This window comes from Bos grunniens, chromosome X (genome assembly GCF_055505025.1).
Source record: "Bos grunniens cultivar Pamir isolate PY7600 chromosome X, Bosgru_T2T1.0, whole genome shotgun sequence".
NCBI classification, from domain to species: Eukaryota; Metazoa; Chordata; class Mammalia; order Artiodactyla; family Bovidae; genus Bos; species Bos grunniens.
Window position 1 is genome coordinate 5520952 of NC_141194.1, and position 21548 is coordinate 5542499.

Here is a 21548-nt window from a genome sequence, read left to right on the forward strand (position 1 = left end):
CATCCCTCCCTCCCTCCCCATAGCGCGACTGAACAAAGAGAAGAAATACAGCTCCACCCACCAGAACACCGACACAAGCTTCCCTAACCAGGAAACCTTGACAAGCCACCTCTACATACCCACACACAGCGAGGAAACGCCACAATAAAGAGAACTCCACAAACTGCCAGAATACAGAAAGGACTCCCAAACTCAGCAATTTAAACAAGATGAAGAGACAGAGGAATACCCAGCAGATAAAGGAACAGGATAAATGCCCACCAAACCAAACAAAAGAGGAAGAGATAGGGAATCTACCTGATAAAGAATTCCAAATAATGATAGTGAAATTGATCCAAAATCTTGAAATTAAAATGGAATCACAGATAAATAGCCTGGAGACAAGGATTGAGAAGATGCAAGAAAGGTTTAACAAGGACCTAGAAGAAATAAAAAAGAGTCAATATATAATGAATAATGCAATAAATGAAATTAAAAACACTCTAGAGCCAACAAATAGTAGAATAAGAGAGGCAGAAGATAGGATTAGTGAATTAGAAGATAGAATGGTAGAAATAAATGAATCAGAGAGGATAAAAGAAAAACGAATTAAAAGAAATGAGGACAATCTCAGAGACCTCCAGGACAATATTAAACGCTACAACATTCGAATCATAGGGGTTCCAGAAGAAGAAGACAGAAAGAAAGACCATGAGAAAATACTTGAGGAGATAATAGTTGAAAACTTCTCTAAAATGGGGAAGGAAATAATCACCCAAGTCCAAGAAACCTAGAGAGTCCCAAACAGGATAAACCCAAGGAGAAACACCCCAAGACACATATTAATCAAATTAACAAAGATCAAACACAAAGAACAAATATTAAAAGCAGCAAGGGAAAAACAACAAATAACACACAAGGGAATTCCCATAAGGATAACAGCTGATCTTTCAATAGAAACTCTTCAAGCCAGGAGGGAATGGCAAGACATACTTAAAATGATGAAAGAAAATAACCTACAGCCCAGATTATTGTACCCAGCAAGGATCTCATTCAAGTATGAAGGAGAAATCAAAAGCTTTTCAGACAAGCAAAAGCTGAGAGAATTCTGCACCACCAAACCAGCTCTCCAACAAATACTAAAGGATATTCTCTAGACAGGAAACACAAAAATGGTGTATAAACTCGAACCCAAAACAATAAAGTAAATGGCAACGGGATCATACTTATTAGTAATTACCATAAATGTAAATGGGTTGAATGCCCCAACCAAAAGACAAAGACTGGCTGAATGGATACAAAAACAAGACCCCTACATATGTTGTCTACAAGAGACCCACCTCAAAACAGGGGACACATACAGACTGAAAGTGAAGGGCTGGAAAAAGATTTTCCATGCAAATAGGGACCAAAAGAAAGCAGGAGTGGCAATACTCATATCAGATAAATTAGACTTTAAAACAAAGGCTGTGAAAAGAGACAAAGAAGGTCACTACATAATGATCAAAGGATCAATCCAAGAAGAAGATATAACAATTATAAATATATATCCACCCAACATGGGAGCACCGCAGTATGTAAGACAAATCCTAACAAGTATGAAAGGAGAAATTAACAATAACACAATAATAGTGGGAGACTTTAATACCCCACTCACACTTATGGATAGATCAACTAAACAGAAAATTAACAAGGAAAAAAAAAAAAAAAAACATGTATCTATAAAGCTCACTAAAGCAAAGCACAGTAAAATGAGGTATGGCAATAAAAGGCGTTAAATTTATCAAAAAAAAAAAAATAAAGTGCTGAAAAATTAAAAAAAAAAAAAGAATTAATTTTTTGGAATAGACAAAATCAGATGTAGAGAGACTCTCTCTGCTTAGTTTGCTAATGAATCCCAGGTGCTAAGAACCCTGCCTGGAATGTAGTGGGTGCTCTCTAAAAAAAAAAAAAAAAAAAGAAGTACCCAACTGTCAAATCATGCTACGTATACACACGGAATGCAAAGTATTCTTTATTACAACCATTAACATTAAACAGCGTGTTTTATTTAAACTTTGACATACTCTGATGAAATGCATATTTATTTATTGATCTCATTCTCTGAGAGCAAAGACTGCACTATATTAAAAGTCTCCATTTTTCCTCTTTAACTGTTTTCCATTTTTCATACATACAGCTCACTTAGTGAATTTTAGTTGACTCAACTGCATAACCAATTAGCTACAGCTCCATGTAACTGTGGTATTAGCTCCTTGCATGGAGTAAACTTGATTATTTTCATGCACCCTATTCATTCTTTAAGTCAAATCCATCCTGAGATTGGTACACAATTTGAGCCATGAAGGGAAGCAGTGTCTTTAATATTTGATGTCATTTGTATTAGATTGTAAGGTTTTCCTGTTGCCTCAGGAGTAAAGATGCAGGAGACCTGGGTTCGATCCCTGGGTTGGGAAGATTCCCTGGAGAAGGAAATGGCAACACACTCCAGTTATCCTTGCCTGGAGAATCCCATGAACAGAGGAGCCTGGCAGGCTACAGTCCATTGGGTCGCAAAGACTCAGACATAACTTAGCAACTGAGCATGCACGCAAGTATTGGATTGAAATGACAGGACACTCTGTAGAGATGGGTTCAGCTTCCTTGTGGGACGGTTATGGGTGAGCTAGTCTGGTAACCTGGGATTACTGCCAACATGCAACAATCAGTTCAGTTCAGTTGCTCAGTTGTGTCCGACTCTTTGTGACCCTATGAATTGCAGCATGCCAGGCCTCCCTGTCCATTACCAACTCCCGGAGTTCACTCAAACTCACGTCTATTGAGTCAGTGATGCCATCCAGCCATCTCATCCTCTGTCGTCCCCTTCTCCTCCTTCCCCCAATCCCTCCCAGCATCAGAGTCTTTTCCAACGCAACAATAGTTTCTTGCAATTTCTTAGAGCTAGAACTAATACTGAATAACTGTTGTGAGTTTCAAGAAACCTGGCCCCTAAGTTTTCTCAGAGTTCTATACATGTGATAGATTTGTTTGCAGACGCGGTCATCGTATCTTTGCAGGTACCAAAGAGATAGTTTACTTTGACTGCTCATTTTACAAATGGGAAGGATTATGATCTAAGAAAGTTTTTAAAAAGATAACATGGGTGTTTCCTTGGGTGATCCAGCGGCTAGGACTTGCGCTCCCAATGCAGGGGGACTAGTCTGAGCCTAGATCTCACATGCTACAACTCAAGAGTTTTTTGAAGCCACAGCTAGGACCCAGCACAGCCAAAAGTAAATAAATAAACCTATGCACGATACTGGATGCTTGGGGCTGGTGCACTGGGACAACCCAGAGGGATGGTACGGGGAAGGTGGAGGGTTTAGGATGGGGAACATGTGTATACCTGTGTATATGGATTCATGTTGATATATAACAAAACCAATACAATACTGTAAAGTTAAATAATAAAATAAAATTTAAAAAAAATTTTTTTAACTTGTTTGTTTTGGGCTGTGCTGTGTCTCCCTTGCTGTGTGGGCTCCTCTGTCGTCATGGCTAGCAGAGGCTCCTCTCTAGTTGTGGTGTGCACTCTTCTCACTGCAGAGACTTCTCCTGTTGCAGCTCCTGGACTCGAGAGCACTGGCTCAGTAGTTGTGACAGGTTTTCCCGGACTAGGGATCCAACCCGTGTCTCCTGCATCAGCCGACGAATCCTTCACTGCTGAGCCACCAGGGAAGCCTAATACATAAATATTTTAAAAATAATACAGGAGATAACGTTCAGAAGGAAACAATTGTGAATAAGGCGAAGGAAAGGGCTGATAGTCTGACGTGTGCTGCGCTTAATCACTCAGTCATGTCCGACTCTTTGCAACTGCATGGGCTATAGGCCACCAGGCTCCTCTGTCCATGGAATTCTCCAGGCAAGAGTACATGGAGTGGGTTGCCATGCCCTCTTCCAGGGGATCTTCCTGACCCAGGGATCGAACCCAGGTCTCCTGCATTGCAGGCGGATTCTTTACCAGCTGAGCCATCAAGGAAGCCCAAGAATACTGGAGTGTATAGCCTATCCCTTCTCCAGGGGGCTTCCAGACCCAGGAATCGAACTGGGGTTTTCCTGCATTGCAGGTGGATTCTTTACCAGCTGAGCTACCCGGGAAGGCCCTGATACTCTGATACAGCGATGCGGTTCTGCGTGATGCTTTAATGGTGGATACATGCTGCTATGTTTGCCAAATTCCATAGAACATACAGCATTAAGAGTGAACCCTTGGAGAAGGGCATGACAACCCACTCCAGCATCCTTGCCTGGAAAATCCCCTTGGACAGAGGAGCCTGGCGGGGCTACAGTCCACGGGGTGGCAAAGAGTCACACACAGCTGAGCAACTGAACAACAAGAACAGCACTTAGAGGGGGTGGGGTGGGAGGACTGTGGTGGAAGATACTGATGAAGAGGGAGCCTGTGAGCTTGTCGGTGCCGGCAGTATATGGGAGCTCTGTTCTTGCCGCTCAGTTCTGCAGTGACCCAAAACCAGTGTTCCAAACCAGTCTATTAGAAAAGGGAAGTCGTTCCTATGATTACTCATCCTTTGCTATCATTCACTTCTGAAAGAAAGTGAAGTCACTCAGTCGTCTCCCAACTCTGTGCAACCTCGTGGACTGTAGCCCGCCAGGCTCCTCTGTCCAGGGCATTCTCCAGGCAAGGAATACTGGAGTGGGTAGCCATGCCCTCCTCCAGGTGATCTTCCAGACCCAGGGATTGAACGTGGACTCAGTTTCTTTGGGTCCTTGAAAGCAAAGTTGAAGGGACTAGTCACTGTGTGATGGTTAGTGAGCTTCTTAACGTCCCTGTGTCTTCACTTCGCCATCCATACAGTGGGAAGCTAGCTTGACAAGTATGTCATGTAAATAAGAAATAATATGTGTAAAGTCATGTTGAATGCACATGGCAGACATCGATGAATATGTGGTATCAGAAGCCCCCCTTTTGGATTAAATATTTGTTCTGAAATACCTGTTGCTAACTTGCCTGTCAATATCATAATTTACAAAATGATATCTAACATTTTATTCTAATGCATATGAAGGTTAAAAAAATAACCAGGCTTGGTGTTTTAATCATGAGGCTGCAATATATTTAATTTTTAGTATTCAGTATCTCTTATTGCTCAATACAAAATGAAAAGTGTTACAGTAAACCCCTTACCTTCATTATGTTAGGGGTGTGTGTGTGTGTGCGCACTTAATCAAGAGCTGTGTGTCCAGCCTTTTTAATATTAGTGATCACAGCCTGTTGACACATTAATCATACCTTGTACACTGAAGAATCTGCCTGCCAGTACAGACAACACCAGGAGAGCCAGGTTCGATCCCTGGGTTGGGAAGATCCCCTGGAGGAGGGCATGGCTACCCAGTCCAGTATTCTTGCCTGGAGAATCCCATGGACAGAGGAGCCTGGTGGGCTGCAGTCTGTGCGGCTGCAGAGTCAGACACGACTGAGCGACTGAACAAGAAAAACACTACTTAATAGGACTGGGGTGAGCGGGCTGTGATGTGGTAACCAGCATGAGCTGGGGGACTTTGACATTTGTTAGTCCATACCCTGGATCCTTTCTTCCGGGAGAGGGGTCCTTGGGAACGCTTGAGAGCACTCCTCCTTCGTTACAAAGTGTCACGGTCAAATGATCTCCAGTTTACTGTGCCTGGAGCTTGCCTCTCAACCCATGAAATGGCATCGTCTCAGACCTGGACGGGTGAGTGGGAGGCACGGAATCACCTGATGAACGTTCTGTAAAGAATTATGAACAGAAACAATCATTTTGTACACACCTCTTTCACTAGAATATCATAGAGGAAGGGGAGGAGAATGAAAAGATTAGGAAAAAAAAAAAAAAAAACTCGCGAGCCAAGGGTTGAGGTTGCCGCCCCTCTGCAGAGAAGAGAATAGCAATGCCATGCTTTTCAGTAATTGAAGAAGAGTTGATATAAAGTGTTGTGTTAATTGCAGGTGTAAAGCAAAGGGATTCACATCTCTGAAAAGAAAAGAATCTGAAAAAGGATGTATATATATATATTCAGATTCTTTTCAGAATCTGAGAAAGGAGATATATGTATATATATGCATGTATATTCAGATTCTTTACAATTGCAGGTTCTTACAAGATGCCAAGTAGAGTTCCCTGTGATATACCGTAGGTCCCTGTGGGTTATGTATTTTGTATGTAGTGGTTTGTGTCTGCTAATCCCAACCTCCTATTTTATCCCTTCCCCTGCCTCTTTCCCCTCCGGTGATGGTAATTTAACTCTCTGTGCCTGTGGGTCTATTTCTGTTTTGTAAATAAGCTCATTTGTGTAGTTTTTCAAAAGATTCCGCCTACAGGCGATAACCGTCAGGTCTTTGTCTCTCTAGGTCTGACTTACGAATACCTCACTTAGTGTGATAATCTCTAGGTTCATCTCTGTTATGCTGCTCCTGCTGCTGCTGCTTAGTTGCTTCAGTCATGTCTGACTCTGTGCGACCCCATAGACGGAAGCCCACCAGGCTCCCCCGCCCCTGGGATTCTCCAGGGAAGAACACTGGAGTGGGTTGCCATTTCCTTCTCCAGTGCATGAAAGTAAAAAGTGAAAGTGAAGTTCCTCAGTCACGTCCGACTCTCAGCGACCCCATGGACTGCAGCCTACCAGGCTCCTCCGTCCATGGGATTTTCCAGGCAAGAGTACTGGAGTGGGGTGCCATTGCCTTCTCCGCTATGTTGCTATAAATGGTATTATTTCATTCTTTTTTTATGACAGACTCATGTCTCATTGTGTGTCTCTGTTTGTGTGTGTGTGTGTCCGTGGGTGTGTATATACATCTTCTTTATCCTTTTGTCAGTGGACATTTATGTTGCTTCCACGTCTTGGCTGATGTAAATAATGCTGCAGCGAGCGTCGGGGTACCTGAAAAAACCCAAATGAGACCATCACTGTTCACTGTTATAATACATGGAGAATTGACAGGTAGTGCCAGAATGTGGTGCTAATAATGATATTGAGGGATGTATACTCGTCTGCTTTGTCATGCCTCTGAAATCGTATTCCTCTGTACCTTTCAGTACTTGGAACAGTCTGTCCCACTGCCAGAATAATATAATAAGAAAAATCTCAGGAGCTTTTAAAGTATAATGAGATCTTAGGCTGTGGTGCTCCAGGATACTTGACTATAAGAGATTTGGGTACTAGTGGAAAAAACAGAGAAAACCCCACTAGATTGTGTAAGTTGGCTCTGTGTGTGCAGGTGGGTGGTCTTGTGTAGAACTCCTTGGCCTGGTACCTAAACACGGAAACACCTCTGTCCCCTAAAGGAGAGCGTGAGGGAACTCCGTCCACTGAGGCCCTTGGACCCTACTCTGCCGAGACAGACAACCACACACAAAGAAGTCAGACCAGATGCCAAGATCCTGTTGATGGATTGCGTGATCCAGGAAACCATCATCACCGCATTATTCTTACAAATGTTTATTAGAAAGACAAAAACGCAGTAGTTCTGTGGGTTCCTGAAATAATTTTCAATAATATTAAAAAAAAAAAAAACTTAAAGAGACCTCAGAAACTAATTTCTATGTGTCTTTGCTACAAGGCAGAACTGTTTAACGGGACAAATGCATAGCCTCAAATTCTTAGAGATTTACAGGCAGGAGCTTCCAACCGCAACATTGTTAATTTTATTTTTGAATTTCGGTGAAGAAGAGCTGCTCAAATGTTATGACAATGCCTATAAATATACAAGAGTATTTTTATGTCACGCCTGTATTTCTGAAATCCAGATGAAATAGTTCCGTTACTGCCTTTCTTATTAATTTTATCACTCCTGCACATTTTTCTTGCTCTCTTGACTAGTTCATAGTATGTGGGGCATCTTGTGAAGACAGAACCGTAATAGGATAGTTCGGCCATGGACACACTGCTGTGCTTAACAAGGAGAACCAATAAGGACCTGTGTGCAGCACAGGGAGCTCTGCTAAATACTCTGTAATAACTTTATGGTTCCCAGGGGGAAGGATGGGGGAAGGGATAGTTAGGGAGTCTGGGATAGACATGGACACACTGCTGCATTTAACATGGAGAAGCAGCAAGGACCTGCTGTCCAGCACAGGGAACTCTGCTCAGTGTCATGTGGCAGCCTGGATGGGAGAGAATGGATACATGTGTATGCATCGCTGAGTCCCTTTTCTCTGTACCTGAAGCTACCACAACACTATTAGTTGGCTATGAAAGTGAAAGTCACTTTTTCATATCTGACTCTTTGCAACCCCTTGGACTATACAGTCCATGGGATTCTCCAGGCCAGAATACTGGAGTGGGGAGCCTTTCCCTTCTCCAGGGGATCTTCCTGACCTATTCAAACCCAGATCTCCCTGATTGCAGGCAGGTTGTTTACCAGCTGAGCCACCAGAGAAGCCCAAGAATACTACAGTGGGTAGACTATCTCTTCCCGAGCGGATCTTCCCGACCCAGGAATCGAACCAGGGTCTCCTGCATTGCAGGCGGATTCTTTACCAGCTGAAGCTACCAGGTTGCTAATATAAAATAAAAAGTAAAAAAACAAAGAATGTCTAATAATAACTTATAACCTTTAGAAAAGTATTAGGAATCTATTTTCTGGACACACACAAACGTGTGTAATCCTCTTGCTTTTTGACGGAGTCTCAAATAAATGTTGTGTATTCATTTTCCTCTTTGAATACTGACTTTGAAAAATAGACCAGTGATTTTTGTTTTGGCTTCTTTCTTCTGTCTTAAAGAAACGATGCAATAAAAATGTCAGACAGGTCAGAAAATGGCATAGCTTATCACTGACGAGATCAGTGCATTTAGGATCCAGCCCAATCAGAGTATAGAAATTTCTGTCCATCTACTGCTTATGAAAGGATGTTTTTCACGTTTGTTTTCTCACTGCTGGTGGACATGGCTTAGGAATACGGGTACAGAAGAATTCTTCCAGGAGTGCCCCCGACCTCTGCCTGTCCAAGTGAAGTGGAGAGTCTCTTTCCTTAAGTCTTGATTGCAACTCAAGCATTCAGTCCAGAGCACTTGGTCTTTAATAAAGCATGGTCACTCAAAGAGGACTCCAACACCACTCTCAACGTGGAGGATGCCTTCCAGAAACCAAGCCACTGTGCATGTCTGCGACTTCTGTTTCTGATCCTTACTGTCTTAATGGCCACACAAGAACCAGCCTTCCTGCCCCAGGAGCCCTGCAGCTGCCTTGGGAAGCCTTTCCTTGCAGGTCTGGCTCACTCTCCCTGGTGACATCACCCCTAATATGTCCACATGGCTTGTCCCTTGTTCCTTCTCAAACTCGCGCTCTCTAGGACCCCAGGGGAGACCTCTGAGGGGGCATGTTAATCCAGACGGGAAGGAGTTAGCACCCTGGGACAGCCCGTAGTACACAGGGCATGGGTGCTTTTTGATACAATGTATCCTGGAACAGCATGGGTTTGAAATGCACGGGTCCATTCATCTGTGGTTTTTTTTTTTTCAAAATACTCCAGTATTACGGAATGGCTGGTTGCTTGAAAGCAGAGATGCAGAACGTCAGAGACAGGCAGAAACCGTGGATACAGAGGTTGACTAAACTCACGTGCACTTTCTCTGCTGCTTAGAGGTTCAGCGTCCGAACCCTTGTGCTGTTTAGGGTCCACTGTAAATGCTCCTCCTGAAGGTGAAATGCCCACAAACCTGGGTATACAGACCTCAGTGGATAGGGGAGGATGAGCCCCTTTTACCCACAGCTCTTTGCATTCTTTACCCAGATTCCTGAGATCACCTACATGAGCCAGCTGCACAAAAGGTCTTGTTTGAGGTGTTCTTTTGGGGGGAACCCAGGATAAAGGGATGGGCAACCCACTCCACTCCTGGAGAATCACATGGACAGAAGATCTGGCAGGCTGCAGTCCACGGGGTCGCGAAGAGTCAGACACGACCGAGCAACTAACACAGACACACACAGAGAAAGACTGTTTCTTTCCCTTCTTCCCTCTCTCCTTCCTTCCTTTTTTCTTCTCTCCCCCCTCTCTGTGTGTTTCTTTGTCTAATCTATTACGTAATCTATCATTTGGTCTAGTCTATCGTCTACCATCAAGCATAAAGAGATATGGTGACTTCTAAAGAGTCATTTTCAATGAATGTTTGTGTTTTAATGGCAACTTTGTCTGAATCTGGCTTCCCTGGTGTCTCAGTGGTAAAAAAAAAAAAAAAAAAATCCGCCTATAGTGTAGGAGACATGGGTTGGATCCTGAGGTGGGGAAATCCCCTGGAGAAGGGAATGGCAGCCCACTCCAGTATTCTCACCTGGAGAATCCCACGGACACAGGAGCCTGGCAGGCTACAGTTCCTGGGGTTGCAAAGAGTCGGACAAGACTGAGCGACTTTCACTTTCACATTTATCAGAATCAGTGACAGCAAATGATTTTCTATTCAATGATTTTTCTTTTGCTTACTACAGTTTATTACAGACTTAAGTGTTGTGGACTGAATGTGTACCTCCAGATTCTTATCTCTGTGAATCAGGAGGAGGGTCCCCATCAGAGCCTGAGCAGGCTGGTACTCTGAGAAGTAAACTCTGATTGCTTACAAGCTGCCCATTGCAGGAGACCGTGTTCTAGCAGCCTGAGCTGTGACCCCAGAGTTCTCTGTCTTTGAAGAAAGATGACACGGTGGTCATAAGAGGAAAATCTGATTAAGTTCAGGAACAGACAGTAAATGACAGAGCCCACTTAAAATATGTCTGATTAGAGATATTTCATGCGCTTGTTGTTGAAAGAAATGATGCAAGTCAAGCAGGATGATCTTTAAAGTGCAATCTTGGGCTTCCCTGGTGGTCCGGTGGATAAGAATCTGCCTGCCAATGCAGGGCACACGTGTTTCCATCCCTGGCCCTGGAAGATCCCATATGCCAAGGGCCAAAAAAGCCCGGGAGCCACAACTCCTGAATCTCACGCACTCGAGAACCTGTGCTCGGCAACAGGAGACGCCACCTCCATGAGAAGCCTGCACACCACAACTAGAGTTTTTCTCTAGTTGCGGCCCCCGCTCGCCGCAACTAGGGAAGCCCCGTCCAGCAACAGAGGCCCAGGCACGGCCCACAAGAAAGAAATCAACTGAAATAAAAAAGTGCCCTCTGCGCCTCACCCCACCTGGAAATCTGATCACCGGCCTGCGTGAGGTACGAACAAACTCTTCCCCGTCTCCTTAATCAAAAAGCCTAGTGCTGCGTTTGCATTACTGTTTTTGCAACAATGGTGTGTCATTACTTGCCTTGGCTGCTGCCTTTTCCAGTCTTCCGTCTTCATGAGATAAGTTTTCTTCCTTGATTCTTCTTCCGATGTCGAGCTGTCTGTTACATTTCATATAAACATGGCCCCTCAGCCAAGGCCAGCTCCAGTTAGGTCATCCTTGGCATCTTTCTCTGTCGAGTGTTATGTCTCCAAGCGCATCAGAGAACGGCATCCGGTTCCATAGGATGAGCACGCGTTCCTGGCTTTGTATTGGCCTGAGCCTTGTTACTTCCACTTCAGGGTGATTCAACAGGCAGCTCTGGTACATGACGTCATTGAGCAGAAGTCATGTCCAAATGCTGGCCAGCAAGCAAGCCTCCTGGGAAAGAGATGGATGGAAAAAAGACTTTAGATTTGGAAATGGTTCCGCTGCACAAGCTATGGCATCAAACCACTTATTCAACCCACACCTGAGAGTCTTTGGAAGAGATTCACTCGGGTGGGCCTCGGAAGGTTATAATCAGCTGTGGGCCACAGTGTGTAACACTCTCTGTCAATTGGTGTGGACAGACACTAAGCAGAGGAAACGCCAGAGGCTGGCACAATTTAAGCACAAGTGAGTTGACGTGTTTATGCGATTCACTGGATAATATGATACAACAGATGCTTTCCAAATCCTGACTTTTAAACTCTCTCCATATGTGTGGGCAGTTAGGTCCATCCAATATTTCAAGTAACCCTTCACTGACTCTTCTCGTAAAGCAAAACGTCAGTCTGTGAAGTAAATTATCCATCTCTCTCTCTCTCTTGATAAACTTTGGTTTTGTTCCCCTGTATTTAATTTTCTCGAGGAAGAGCCGCTTCAAAAATTAGCTTGATTTTATTAAGCTCGAAATTACTCCCCGTGTTGGAAGGATCACAGCTTTGGTTCTTCTGTTTATGGCAAACAGGCGAAAATCTTTACTCATGTGAAGAACTGTAATTTGAAAGATGATTATATCGATGCTATTAGATCAGTCATCAGAATAATGCAGCTTGCATTACAAGATCCTACCTCGCAAGACCTCGCTATGGGCCACTGTCATGCGTCCAGTTGCAAAACGTGCCCGTGGATTTGTTTACATTTGCACACAATGTTATCTGTGAAAATATCCTTGGTGATTGGCGATGATCTCATAAGTGCTCAGGACTTTTCCGCACAGAGTATAATACTCTTGTTGGAGTTAGACGCGTGGAGATACTGCCAAACGGCATAGTTTACAGGCCCTGTCGGCTGGTCACCGATGCAGTGTGCAGAGCTCACATGCTTGGTTTATTCAAACCCAAAGAGGGGAGGACGCCTCAACTGGCCAGCTGGCACAAATTATACTTGGAGCAACATCTCTCTGCCGCTCATCCAAACAAAATAGGCTCACAGCTCATCCGTTCGTTGTTTTACTTCGTCCATCAAGATCTAGTCTAGTACCAGGCTCACAGGAGAACACCCGTCATGGTTGTCTTGAGATTTGTACGTCGCTGAATTTTTCATTCTGTCATGTTCCGAATCTCTTGAGTTCTCTGCCTGAAGTTGTTCCCTTGAGTTGGATATTTCACTGTCCTTGTTTAGGATTTAAATCCTGTAGTTTCATTGGGGGTTCACAGCTTCTCTAAGACATTTGGCACTGATTTCAAATAGCATAAAATCAGTTGGTTTTTGGTCTTCAAAAGCAGGCATTTGCTGTTGTTATGCAGTCACTAAGTCGTGTCCAACTCTTTGCAGCCCCATGGAGCGTAGCACACCAGGCTCCTCTGTCCTTCACCATCTCCTGGAGCTTGCTCGGATTCGTGTCCATTGAGCTGATGGTGCTATCTGACCATCTCTTCTTCTGTTGTCTCCTTCTCCTCTATCTTCCCCAGCATCAGGGTCTTTTCCAATGAGTCAGTTTTTCCCAACACGTGGCCGAAGGATTTGAGTTTCAGCTTCAGCATCAGTCCTTCCAATGAATATTCAGGACTGGTTTCCTTTAGGAGGGACTGGCTCGATCTCCTTACAGCCCAAGGGACTCTCAAGAGTCTTCTCCAACACCACAATTCAGAAGCATCCATTCTTTGGCTCTCAGCCTTCTTTATGGGCATAGATACATACATATTCTGTCTAAGCCTTCCCTATTGATTTACATCTCTGCCTGTATGCATGTATCTCTGCTCAAAGAAATACTTAAAACCAAATACTGGGTCACATGTTTTTAAATACTTGCAAATGGCTTTATTGTAAGTGTAACTTAATTACATTATGTTCAGTGAATATCCTGATAAGGCTCAATTCAGTGGCATGGATTGAGCCTAGGATCACCAGATATAGCCTTGACACACTCACACTGCATGGCTTTTATACTGTCTACATTTTGTGTAATTGTGGACTTGCCAAAGTTATTTAAAAAAGCAAAGCACCTCTCTCCCCTGCTTCATGCTTTCGGGGACTTGCCGTCACATATAGGGTGAACCTCAGGGGGCTTTGGGCTTCCCTCATGGCTCAGACAGTGAAGAATGTGCCTACAATGCAGGATACCTGGATTCAATCCCTGGGTTGGCAAGATCCCCTGGAGAAGAATAGTTACCCCCAGTGTTCTTGCCTGGAGAATTCCATGGACAGAGGAGCCTGGCAGGCTGCAGTCCAGAGGGTTGCACAGAGTCGGACATGGCTGAGCCACTAAGACTTCACGTCAGGCATGTTGGTGTTGCGTGAGTCTTGAGAATCAGGAAAGCCTGTGGTGTGGTTTCACTTTCGTACCAGCCTTGTTCCCATCTCAGCCCCCCTTCCTACTATGTCTTATATCAGTTTCGCCCAAAGAATCCCACGTCCTAGATGGAAACACCATCCACCAGAAGGCTCCTGTGCTAACTGGGTTGTTTCCTGTCTATGGAACCCTATCCTTATTCTTTTCTTGGGGAGACCCTACGAAACACAGACGCCCAATCCCCTGACCCTGTCTAGGAGACTCTGAGCCAATGCACTCTCCCCTCTGATTTCCCGGAATATCTCATTCATTGGCACGTCAGTGTGTCTATTCCTCCTTATTAACAACTGTTCAGGGCAGGGCTAGCATTTCAGGTGGATGTACACCTTGGGGTCTGTGCCTGCAGTTCTGTCGTTCAGGTGCTCAGTCATGTCGGACTCTTGTGACCCCATGGACTGTAGCCCGCCAGTCTCCTCTGTCCGTGGGATTTCCCAGGCAAGAATCCTGGCATGGGTTGATGTTTTTCCCTTCATGGAATCTTCCCCACCCAGGGGTTGAACCCGCGTCTCCTGTATTGGCCGGCAGCTTCTTTACCGCTGAGCCACCAGGCTGCATTTCCGTTGGTTTTGTGTCAAAATCAGCTGAACGGTATGGTTGATCGGATGTTGCAGCTGCAAACCATACAAACTGGAAGAGAAGAGACACTGCTACAGTGTTGACTTCTCACGTGGAAGTTTGCCTGCCTTGAAATAAGGCCCAAATAGATCGTAATCACATGTTAGAGTTGTCATACTTTACTTTCATTTAACCCCGTAGATTGCACTGTTATGCAGATGAACAGTAATGAAATCCCAAAAAGGTACATGCTTTATTATAGCTTCAGGTTTTTGTAAAATACAAATATATATAAAGTTATAACTATACCCAGTGGCAGGGCTCTTGCATGAGTTATGGGTCTTATCAGCAACCAGCCAGCAATGTGATCCAAGGGATCCACAGAACAGTCTCCACAAAGAATACATTTTCCCTGTGTAATGGGATCCCACCAACAGCTGTGATGCTTTCCAAGTACATACCTGGCCTCTTATAAAATTCACCTAGCCATCGTGACCTTATTAAACACAGAGTCAGAAGCTGAACGTGTGGGGTGCCGTTCAGGACTTTTGGACAAAAGAATTTTTCATTTGTTTTTCAAAAAACTCTGGACTAAGTTGATAAACTGGCATATTACAGGAAAGCTTAAAGCGGAGACCTGTGAGAGCAGAGGTGCTGAAATTGGACTGGAAGGCCCCCTCCATCCTGAGCACTCAGAGTATGAGTCGGGTTGATGGGGGTCCTTGTGGGTGGCGGCCAGCACAGCATGGCAACTCTTGCCCGCACTCCTTTGGGTGGTCATGGAGACGGCTCTCTGCAACCCTATGCCTCCTTCATATACAGCATGGAAAACCACACCTGCAGACCTGCCTCTTGATTTTACCTGCAGCAGAGAAAGAGTAAGGGAATTGTCTAAGGCAGGCATTTCCAGAAAATGTCGTTTTCTGGGAGTGCGGGAAAAAAAAATCAACTATGTTGTATATAAAGCACAGAATAATACAGAAGATAAACGGATACAAGGATATTCGTGGTATTAGATTTCATTTTTTTCTAACTCCCTAACTGTCCCTTCCCCCATTCTTCCCCCGTAGTAACCATAAGGTTATTACAGAGTATCGAGCAGAGTTCCCTGTGCTGTCCAGCAGGTCCTTGCTGGTTCTCCATGTTAAATACAGCAGTGTGTCCATGTCCATCTCAAACTCCATGACTATCCGTTCCCCATCCTTCCCCCTGGGAACCATAAGGTTATTCCAGAGGATTGAGCAGAGTTCCCTGTGCTGTCCAGCAGGTCCTTGTGGGTTCTCCATGTTAAATTAAGCAGTGTGTCCACGTCCATTGCAAATTCCCTGTCTCTCCCCGCTACTGTTTTTTCAGTAAGTGTAAGTTCATTCTCTATGTCTGTGAGTCTACTTCTGTTTCATAAATAAGTGTACTTATATCCTTTCTTTTTAGATTTCTCAGATAAAGGGTGTCATATGATAGTTCACCTTCTCTGTCTAAACTACTTCCATCAGGATGACAGTCTCTAGCTCCATCCATGCACTGCAGATGGCATCATTTCCTTCTTTTTGATGGCTCAGTAATATTCATTCCCTTGTGTATATATGTACCACATCTTCTTTATCCATTCCTCTGTCAGTGACTATTTAGGTTACACCCATGTCCTGGTTGCTGTGAATAGTTCTCCAGTGAACACTGAGGTGCGTGTATGCTTTTGAATCATGTTCCCCCCTGCCCCTCTGGATATATGCCCAGGAGTGGGATTGGAAGACTATAGTCAATCATAGGGTGTTGATTAGGGGAAAAAAAAAAGTCTCAGAAATCTCCTCGGGGGGTCACAGTGGAAAAAAGCCTTTTCTTTGCTGGATGATATATAGCCGGGTGGGGCAAGGCTTGACGGCAGAGAAGGGGAGATACAGGGAGACGGCCACCTGCTGGGAGCAGTTGGACGGATGGAGAAGCCAGAGAGAAGGCAGTGTGCATGCTGGTCTCCTAGGAGGAGCAGGGAGCCAGTGGAGAGTGCAGTTCTGAAGTAGGGTAGACGAGGACACTTTGCGTTTCTCTTGTTGCCTGCACGTGTAAGCGCTTAAGGACCTTTTCCCAACCCTTGAAGACATCTTGACCATGTTGCAAACTTCCCACACATTTGCAGTTAAGGAAACAAGTCCTCATTTTTGTGATGAAGTGTCGTTTGTCCCATATGGACAGGTCCCCCCGCTTTCGTTTTTGGGTGCACCGCTGAGTGTCTCTTGCTCCTGCAGCCGGTGGCCGCAGGGGAAGCAGAGGGAAGGGTGTGGGATTTCACTCTCCTCTCTGCCTACATCTTTTCCCGCTCGGCCTTTTGCAGGTGGGGAGCAAGGAAGAGAAAAAGCATTTTATTTATTTATTCAGTGCTTTTGGTTTGGATACAGACATGTAACTCTGCAGTAAATAAAGTACTAGTTATGAGGGGGGGGAAACTCCACCATTTCGATATATAAAATTCTTCTTTCTCTCTTTTTTAATGATTTAGGCCGACGGACCTCACTGTGAATTTTCAAGTCCGGTTTTTAGGGACCTTCATTTTGTTACCCAGAAGCGTTTCAGCCCATGGTGAGGGGGGTGCCTATAGATTCTACATTATTTTAATAAAAGTGTTCGACTAGAGCCCAGCCAAGTAAACTTCTTTTAAAAATTATTCGGTCTGACACATGCACGCATGCCAAGTCACTTCAGTCATGTCTGACTGTGCGACCCCATGGACTGTAGCGCACCAGGCTCCTCTGTCCACTGGATTCTCTAGGCAAGAGTACTGGAGTGGGTTGCCATTTCCTTCTCTGACACACAGGGTTATGTCTTCCTCGGGGAAAATAAAAGTGTTCTCTCTTGTGTCGTGCAAAGGAAGTTAGGACCCCATTCTCCCACCCTGCTCTACCGGGCGTGCAGAAGGTCAGGTTTGGAGTCTCCGATCTTGGCACTGCGGTTCCATACGCTGTCCCTTCTAGCCAGCCCTTCCTTGCGCGCCCAGCTCCTCTCAGCAGGACTCCCAGGTCTCTTCTGAGCCCTCCGCCCCAGCAGTACCCGATGTAACCCTCCTGGGAGATACACAAAACTTGCCTTGACAACAACCTGCCCTCTCCGGGCCACCACTTACCTGCCGTTTGCCAAGCAGCCTTTAAGCTTCTCCACAGAGGGTGTTTATATTTACTCCCAGCTTCTTCCAAAAAGCCACTGTGTTCCCAGGTTGACAGCAGTAACTCTGAGAGGCCCCGGATGGGCGCCTCCGTTCACAGACTGGAGGACGGCTGAGCTCTGCTGTAGGCATGCAGTCAGGGAGGGGACTGGACACGGCCCCCCTGGGGGTGCTCACATCCCACCGCAGACTGGAGCTCTTCCTTTGTGGGAACACTTGCTCTCAGAGGCACCATCTGGGTCATCTTGTGGCTCAGCTGGTAAAGAATCCACCTGCAATGCAGGAGACCTGGGTTCGATCCCTGGGTTGGGAAGATCCCTTGGAGCAGGGAACAGCGACCCACTCCAGTATTCCTGCCTGGAGAATTCCACGGAACGTACAGTCCGTGGGGTCGCACAGAGTCAGACATGACGGAGCAACTTTCATTTTCACTAATAAATAATGTACCATCAGGATCAGTAAACATTCTGTTTTCTAATACCTTTTGGGAAAGAAAACGTATTTGAAATTGCATTCCAAGCACAGGTTAAGATATAATGGAAAATCAACTTGGATAACCTATGATTGAATTTCATGAGCCTGTGAGTCTTATGTTTGACACTAAATTCTAAGGTACAATTTTAATAGAATAAACGTGACACGGTTATTGGAACAAAGGGAAAGGGCAGAGCAGAGATAACTGAAGAACCGCTGGAGAAGGGACAGGCTAACCACGCTAGTATTCTTGGGCTTCCCTTGCGGTTCAGCTGGTAAAGAAACTGCCTGCAGTGAGGGAGACCTGGGTTTGATCCCTGGGTTGGAAGATCCCCAGCAGAAGGGAAAGGCTACCCGCTCCAGTATTCTGGCCTGGAGAATTCCATGGAGTGTACAGTCCATGGGGTTTCAAAAGGTCGGACACGACTGAGTGACTTTCACTTTTCTCCTGTAGCCCTTGAATGTTTTACTTCTTAACGTGACTCTAATGATTGTTTATATTGATTCCATAGGGTACGGTTTTCTTCTGTGCTTGTTTATTTTGAAAGAAAAAAAGCTTTTTTTTTTTTTGTAGCCTGAAAGACTCTGGAAAAAATAATGGGTTGCACTTGGTCCGTTGCTCAGATCTCCTCGCTGTAGAATAAAAGAGGCTTGAGTTCGAGATTGCAGCTTTTTAAAATAAAGTGAGGCTTCCGCTGTAGATTCGGTTCTCCACGATGGAACTCTGTGTTGTGGTTCTCTTAGATCCGAGATCTCTTTGTCTGCTGTGGAGACAGCTGGTTATCCAGGAGACAAAACAGTCTTTGGTTCTGATGGACTGTGTGGCGAACTGGTGTAGAATCCTTGTACACCATGTGAGTAACTCTCATCCACTGCGTAATCCATTCCACCATCAAGGCGGAGAAATCACTCTCTCTCACATCTGTCTCTTCATCTCTTGGTTGCAACAGAACTGACACCATCTGAAGTGTCCTTTAAGCTTAATCCAGTTGACACCTTCCTGGGGAGTCAGTCCATGAATTAGCAGGATGGTTTTCAGCATTGCAGGAGGATAGCCCTTTCCCTGGCAGCTCAGCTGGTAAAGAATCCTCCTGCAGTGCAGGAGATCTGAGTTCGATTCCTGGGTCGGGAAGATCCGCTGGAGAAGGGATAGGCTACCCACTCCAGTCTCCTTGGGCTTCCCTGGTGGCTCAGATGGTAAAGAATCCGCCTGTAATACAAGAAACCTGGGTTCGATCCCTGGGTTGGGAAGATCTCCATGGAGAAGGGAAAGGCTACCCACTCTGGTGTTCTGGCCTGGAGAATTCCGTGGACTGTGTAGTCCATGGTGTCGCCAAGAGTCAGACACGACTGAAAGACTTTCACTTTCAGGCCTTTCCCAGTGAGACCCAAATCCACAAAGGTAGCCTGTGAATCTCAATGGGAGAGGGGCTGGGTAATAAGATGATGCATGTATGCCCTTTCTTTCTTCTCAGTGACTTGTTCCATAGCAAACTCTGTTTTGTATTTCTGCAAGTAAAGACAGCCTGCAAAAAAAAAAACTCTTGATTTTGAGGAGGTAGAGATGAATTGTTACAGACGGAAAAAAGGAAAAAAAGACATTTTCTTTAGAGAAAAAGATATTTTGCTTCCAAATAAAAAGTGATTCTCCTTTTGCTAATGAAAAAGAAAAAAAAAAACTGTAGACGCAACAAGCAAACTGCCACCGTCCACCTCACTCACCCTCGGAGAACACCTCCCAGGGCTGTGATCGTGGTGGACACATGGCCAAAGAGTTTTCTCTGATTACAGCGGGAGGGAGGGCTTAGCAGACCCTCAGCATTCTCCTCAAGAGTCCTCACTAATCACATCCAGTTTCTCTAAGATCATGACATGGGAGAGGCCACACTCGGACAGAACCGATCGACCGCACGGTGGACAGAATAGACGGGCTGCAGCTTGAACTCATTTTTAAATGCACACGTTGAATTAGACAGGCGCTGCCTGAAACTGTTCTCATTAGCAGCCTGCCAAGCTTGCCTGTGGATGGGATATAGGGGTTATCTAAGTTTCACTGAAGTGTTTATTTCTTTAATGAGGTGTGTGTGTATGTGTTTACCATTATTCGATTTTTTAATCTCTCCGATGTTATAGCAGAGGGTATGCCTCTGTTGGCTGGCATCACCGACTCGATGGACATGAGGGTGAGCAAGGTCTGGGAGTTGGTGATGGACAGGGGAAGCCTGGCGGTGGTGCAGTCCATGGGGTCGCAAAGAGTTGGACATGACTGAGCGAGTGAACTGGACTGATTGCCTCTGTATCGTAAATCGTTCCCATCGGCAGATTGTCTGCTAATTAGTGGGTCATCTTCCAGGGGCACTGTTCAAAGAGGTATGAATCTCCATTTGAAGGGAAAAAAAGCTCTTCAAGACTCTATATCAGAGACTAAGAAAACAAGAGATATAAAGTAAAAAACAAAAAGAAGCAAACCGAGAAACGAGATGTAAACGGCTGCTGAGGCTTTGTCCTTTTCCTGTTTTGCAGGTATTCTGGCTCCGACAGGGTCTTCCTCCCCCCAGCTTTCTGGAAAATTTCATATTCCGGGCACCTCCTCTTCAGACAAGGGTGTCTTGTGTCTTCGAGTCCAGCTGGAGAGCCTGCCAGGCAAATAGCACAGGCCATTCAGTCCCGGAGCGGCTTTATATATGCAGGGCGGAAGCCAAGGCCAAAGCGTGTTCATCGTCCCAGACGCGCTGGTTCCAGGCAGCCTGGCGAGTTCAGACGCGGCGATCGGGTCCGTGAAAGGTAGGATGTGGACACGTGTTTCCCATCAGTACATCCGCCCCTGCTCACACCATTACCTCTGTGTTGCCGTTCCATCATCCCGATGGATGTTTCCTCGGCTGATGTGTATTTCGTCCAGCTGGAGCTCACCCAGCAGGCCAGCGCTGGCGTCACGCGCCCGGGTGGTCCCGCTGGGTCTCAGCTGGGGCCGGGGCCACTGCCAAGCTTGACACAGACCCTCTCCACTAGCTCCCAGGCTCCCCAGGCGGCCTCCCCGGACTGGCACCCCCACACCCACCCCCTGCCCCTCCAACTGCAGAAGAAACTCTAGAACTCTGCTGTGATGGCTGGCCAGAGATTTTTCAATAGCCGCTACGCCCTGAGCAATGGCCTGTCTTCACAAGAGTTCTTTGAGACTGTAGATAAAGGTGCCAGAGAGATGCTCCTTTCAGTGGCCACATACACCAAGACCACGCAGATGACGCTGATTTGAGCTGTATCGTGGGGACCAGAAACAACTTGGAGTAGAAAAGCGTGGGTGCTGAGGCTGAGTGAGTTGGGAATAACAGGTGGATTCCGACACCCGCATCGGGGAAGATCCCCTGGAGA

General features: G+C 45.5%; 1 protein-coding gene across 11 annotated transcripts in view; it reads left to right on the forward strand.

Moving 5' to 3' along the window:
* LOC147339722 (uncharacterized) overlaps positions 1-21548 on the forward strand; it is a 496256-nt gene that overhangs the window by 264688 nt on the left and 210020 nt on the right. For 8 of the 11 annotated variants that reach the window (XR_015158987.1, XR_015158985.1, XR_015158988.1 and 5 more), the window contains one exon: positions 20700-20960. The exons of the other annotated variants lie outside the window; for them this stretch is intronic. Coding sequence is in view for 1 of the 8 variants with exons in the window: in XM_086387884.1 (XP_086244010.1) it covers positions 20700-20960 (261 nt within the window). In the remaining 7 variants the exon portion in view is untranslated. The remainder of the gene's footprint in view (positions 1-20699; positions 20961-21548) is intronic. 11 annotated transcript variants of the gene reach the window in all.